General features: G+C 42.1%; 1 protein-coding gene across 2 annotated transcripts in view; it reads left to right on the forward strand.

The window, feature by feature from the left end:
- The first annotated feature begins 3722 nt into the window (after positions 1 to 3722).
- MKS1 (Meckel syndrome, type 1) overlaps positions 3723 to 5712 on the forward strand; it is a 13863-nt gene continuing 11873 nt past the window's right edge. Inside the window, exons 1-2 of one of the 2 annotated variants that reach the window (XM_011979214.1) lie at positions 3723 to 3860; positions 4595 to 4704. In XM_011979214.1, coding sequence (XP_011834604.1) covers positions 3811 to 3860; positions 4595 to 4704 — 160 coding nt within the window. In that variant the 5' untranslated portion in view covers positions 3723 to 3810. Of the gene's footprint in view, positions 3861 to 4022; positions 4172 to 4594; positions 4705 to 5712 lie in introns of those variants that run through there. The other variant, XM_011979213.1, reaches the window with a different exon arrangement.

A 5712-nucleotide genomic window follows, 5' to 3' on the forward strand; every position in this document is an offset into this window, starting at 1 on the left:
GAAGTTTTGCATTTTGATGACAATTGATTTTTTCTTCTATAGTTTGTACATTTTGAGTCCTAAGAAAATATTCACCAAACTCAGGACCTCAACGATCTGTCCCTATGTTTCTGTCTAGAAGTTTTATTGTTGTAACTATTACTTTTTAGGTCTATGATCCATTTTGCTTCAATTAATTAAATTGTGTAGGGTAAGGAGTTGAATTTTGTTGATCTTTGTATTTGTTTTGCTTATGGATTTATTATTCCAGCATTATTTGTAGAAAATGCTGTCCTTTCTCCATTGAATTACCTTGGGACCTTTGCCAAAAATTGATAGGCTATCTACGTACAGATCTATTTTGGACTCTTTTGTTTTTTTCTTTGAGACAGTCTTGCTCTGTCACCAGGCTGGTGTGCAGTGGTGTGATCTCCGCTCACTGCAGCCTCCCGGGTTCAAGCAAGTCTCCTGCCTCAGCCTCCGGAGTAGATGGGATTACAGGTGCATGCTGCCACGCCCAGCTAATATTTGTATTTTTAGTAGAGACAGGGTTTCACCATGTTGGCAAGAATGGCCTCGATCTCCTAATCTCTTGATCTTCCCACCTCAGCCTCCCAAAGTGCTGGGATTACAGGCGTGAGCCACATCGCTCAGCCTATTTTGGACTCGTTACACTGTTCCATCAATCTATATGTCTGTGTTTATGACAATACCACATTGTAGTGGTTACTGTACTTTTATATTGTCTAGAAATCAGGTCATATAAGTTCTTTTTTCTTTTTCAAAATTCTCTTAACCATGTAACTCCTTTGGATTTCCATGTAGATGTTGAGTCAGCCTGTCAATTCTACAGAGAAACCTGGTGGGATTTTTACTGAGATTTAGATCACCTTGAGGATAATTATTTTAATGATATAGATTCTTCCAATCCATGGACATGTTATAGTACTCTACTTTATCCAGGTCTTCATCTTACCAATGTTTTGACATTTTAAGTGTACAAGGCTTGCACATGTTTTGTTAATTTTCTGTTTTGTTCTTTTTGATGTTACTGTAAGTGGTTGTGATTTTTAAAATTCAAGTACAAATGGTTTGTTTCTAGCATATAGAAATACCATTGGTTTTTGTATATTGACCTTGTATTCTGTAACCCTATTAGTTCTGCTGGCATTTTTGTAGATTCTTTAGGATTGTTTAGGTTCATATTGTATGTAGATAAACACAATTTTACTTCTTCCTTTTAAATTACGTTCACTGCAGCTTCAACCTCCTCGGCCCATGTGATCCTCCCACCTCAGCCTCCCAAGTAGCTGGCACCACAGGTATGCACCACCAAACCCGGCGAATTTTTTTATTTTTTATTTTTAGAGACAGGGTCTCCCTGTGTTGCCCCGGTGGGTCTAAACTCTTGGGTCTAAACTTCACTGTGCCTGGCCCAAGCCATTCTTGGTATCAGGGTACAAACTCCTTTGAGAATCTGATAAAAGCTATGAACTCTTTCTAGAAAAATCCCCCATTCAGAATTCTAGGGTAAGGATTCATAGACTTCTTGAATCCCACTCATGGACCTCAGTTTTAAGAATCCTGGTTCATGCAAATCAAGACCACAGTGTGATACCATCTCACACCAGTCAGAATGGGAATCACTAAAAAGTCAGGAAGATTGTAGTGAGGCTGTGGAGAAATAGGAACACTTTTACACTGTTGGTGGGAATATAAATTAGTTCAACCATTGTGGAAGACAGAGTGGGTATTCCTCAAGGATCTAGAACCAGAAATACCATTTGACCCAGCAATCCTATTACTGGGTATATACCCAAAGAAATACAAGTCATTCTACTATAAAGACACATGCACATGTATGTTTATTGGAGCACTAATTACAATATTAAATACATGGAACCAGCCCAAATGCCCATCAGTGATAGACTAGATAAAGAAAATGTGGTACATATATACCATGGAATACTATGCAGCCATGAAGAGGAATGAGATCATGTCCTTTTCAGGGACTTGGATGAAACTGGAAGCCATCATCCTCAGCAAACAAACACAGGAACAGAAAAACAAACACTGCATGTTTTCATTCATAAGTGGGAGTTGAACAATGAGAACACATGGACACAGGGAGGGGAACAACACACACTGGGGCCTGTCGCAGAGTGGGGGGCAAGGGGAGGGAGAGCATTAGGACAAATAACTAATGCATTCGGGGCTTAAAACCTAGGTGATGGGTTGATAGGTGCAGCAAACCACCATGGCACATGTATACCTATGTAACAAACCTGCACTTTCTGTAGATGTATTCTGGAACTTAAAAGTAAAACAAAAAACAAAAAACAAAAAAAACCATCCTGACACATGCTACAATATGGATTAGGTATCTAAAGTAGTCAAATTTCATAGAGAGAAAATGTAGAATGGTAGTTGCCAGGGGCTGGAAAAGGGGGATCAGGAGTTACTGTTTAACGGGAACAGAGTTTCAATTTTCAAAAATAAGAAAGTAGTGGTAATGGATGGTGATGATGGTTGCAAAACAATGTACTTAAGACCAATAAACTGAATATTTAAACATAAAAGGATCCTGATTCATAGAAATCAGTAAACAAAATATGAAAACTTAGTTTACCCATATAAAAATAATACTAATTATGGTTGCTTACTTGACAAATAGCTTATATCTCCATACCATGTGATATAGAAACTATTTTGCATGTAATTATGTCAGATTAGCTTTGTTGTACATTGGATTTGGTTATAAAATTAAACTAGAATCAAGCTCCACTTTATCAGCTGTTGTGCATGTGGCACAGATTGCCTACTCACAAAAGGAAACATTAGAGAGACCATTTCTTAGGAGCTAGAAAGATGCCTTTTTTTTAATCTGTTAAAATTATTATTTTCCAGGTTAGAAATGTGTGCATTTATAGAATAAATTAGTAGGTGAGAAGCCATGAGGCAAAGTGGAAGGTGGTTAGGCTTCAAAAGACAGAAGAACTTGGGCTGGAATCCTAGTACTTTCACCACTTCCAAGTTTAGCAAGTCCTTTAAACCCTGGCCTTCACGAACTTCACTCTTAAAGTGAACAAAAATACCTTCTTGAGAGGCTTCTACAAGGATTTGGGACAATGAAAACAAAGTGCTGAAGCTGTACTAGATCCTAAATAAATGGTGCTATTTATGGTGAGTTGGTGTTACACAACTAGTGGCTATGGCACCCAGAGCTTCCAATGCCAAATCATCAAACTGGGATGAGATTCCTGAGTTCAGGGGACAATTGCTTACTTTGTTGGAGGAGGACCAGATGTGAAAAAGCCTGATAAATGTTGACATTCCCAAGGCGCCAGGGCGCCAGACGTGAGGTTACAGCATGTCCTTCCTTTGCTAGTCCAACGAAGCATGACTTCTTGATGTCACTTTTTTGGCTTTTCAGGAAGCCCGTGCAGTATCTAAAGTGGTTTAATGATCCAAAACTAACACACACAAGGTAAGAACTAGTTCAATAATAACATCTTTTCCTTCCTTACTGTTGACTTCCTTGTTTTTTCTTTCTTTGTTCAGTGAATATCAACACAAAGACTAATAAATCTTCTGACACACTTTTTTGTCCTCCAAGAATGTATTTTCTTGTTTGGCTAAGGGCCATCACCTTCCCTGACTCCTTTGGGAATAATGGGTGCATTTCTTACAGTTACATCCATCGATTTTCAGGCCAAAGTTTTCATGCGTTCAGTGGAAGGCACTGTGGCATGGTGGAAAAGGTAGAGGGCGAAGACTCAGATCACCTGGTCTCCATCATCATTTCTGCATCTGGCTATATGAGGTGGGCTGATGGCTGTGCCAGTTTTCTCATTTGCACCGCGCACGAGGTCCCGCTTTGGGTGAGCTTTTCTCGCATACATAGTAAGCGGTGATTGGCAGGACCCCGGAGCCCTCTTGGGCGTTAGGCTTGGGCTGCACTTGCACTGGGTGGCCTACTGCGACTGTGGCGCCGTGACGGGAACGGCGGGTTGCGCGCGCAGCACCTCCGTCGCCTCCCGATCCAGAGTCTCTGTTGCCAGGAAAACAGAGCGGCGCGCTTTCCGGCGCAGTCGCGGCGCGTCGCAGCTGTCATGGCGGAGACCGTCTGGAGCACTGACACCGGGGAGGCAGTGTACCGCTCCCGGGACCCCGTGCGCAACTTGCGCCTCCGGTAGTCACACCGCCCCAGCCCCGAGGCCCCATGGTTTTATGTCCTTAGATCATTCCAACCTGAACTCGGTGTTCCGAGGCCCCCACTTCTGCTTACAATCCCGACCACTTCTTCTCCGGGCTCCCCACTTCTTTCACTATCCGTACCCCCATCCACTCACAGCCTCCAAGAACCCCTTACAGACCCACCCAAGTGCATTCACGTCCTTGTTGCTCCCAGTGTCTCAGAGCCCTGTGTCCCCAGTACACCCTCTCACCCTCACTCTTCCCCATAGGACCGCGCACCCACCCACCTCCTCTCCGTTGTCTGCACCTAGCACACCTTGGCAACCCCACCTCCTCCGTTTTGTTTCCCCAATCCTTGCTTTGTGTTCATCTCCTGGTTGCGTGTCTAGTAACAAATATTTTGGGCTTTTCTTGACAGGGTTCACCTGCAAAGAATCACATCAAGCAACTTTCTTCATTATCAGCCTGCTGCCGAGCTCTGGAAGGACCTCATAGACTTGGCCACTTTTAGGCCTCAGCCAACTGCCAGTGGGTGTTATGGTGATGATGTGCCATCTACTACTAATTCTGATACTAATCAGAATTGTGGCCAAATGTAGTGAGATAACAAGTACTATACTTCTGATACGTTATAGATTTGCCTGGCAATCTACATTCTATTTGTGGCATTTTTAAAAGAGAAAACGTGTCCCAAACTCTAAATACACATATAAACACTTTAAAAAACAATTTTTAAACTGAGGACTGCTTGAAAAATATACATATAATGTGCATATGAAGATCAACTATATTCTTGTGGTTTTCCTTATCTGGGAAACCGAAAGAATGAGGAGGAGAGGACAGAGTGGTTGTGTCAGGTCACTAGTCTGTCTGCCTTTATTGTTTCTCTTTCTGTTCAGAGCTGTTCCTGGGCAAGGGTGTGGGCTTGCGGGTTGTGAAACATGTGTCTCTGAAAAAGTCATACTCTGCCAGCCAAGAGTGTATTAGATTAGATTTGTTTTCTTTGTTTTTGTTTGTGTTTTGTTTTGAGACAGAATCTCATTCTGTTACTCAGGCTGGAGTGCAGTGGTATGATCATAGCTCACTGTAAACCTTGGTCTCCCAGGCTCAAGCCATCCTCCTGCCTCAGCCTCCCAAGTAGCTGGGACTACAGGCTCACACCATTACACTCGGCTGATTTTTTAAAAGTTTTAGTAGAGAAAAGGTCTTGCTATGTTGTCCAGGCTGGTCTCAAACTCCTGGGCCCAAGTGATCCTTCCACCTTAGCCTCCCAAAATGTTGAGATTACAGGCGCGAGTCACTGCGTCCAGCCAGATTTGGTTCTGTTAGAAAATCATTTATTTGCCTTCACTGTCCTCTCCTGACACTTGGCCTCCTAAATTTCAGTGTTTGTGATACTACATATATGGCTTTAGAAATAGTAAAGATAAAAATGCCAGGGTTATTTTCTAGCAAACGCAGACAGTTTGGACTGCGGAAGGGCTGGCTATTCAGCTTATATCTAAATTTCAGTTTTGTTTTGTTTTTTTTTTTTTT

This window comes from Mandrillus leucophaeus, unplaced genomic scaffold (genome assembly GCF_000951045.1).
Source record: "Mandrillus leucophaeus isolate KB7577 unplaced genomic scaffold, Mleu.le_1.0 Scaffold20, whole genome shotgun sequence".
NCBI classification, from domain to species: domain Eukaryota; kingdom Metazoa; phylum Chordata; class Mammalia; order Primates; family Cercopithecidae; genus Mandrillus; species Mandrillus leucophaeus.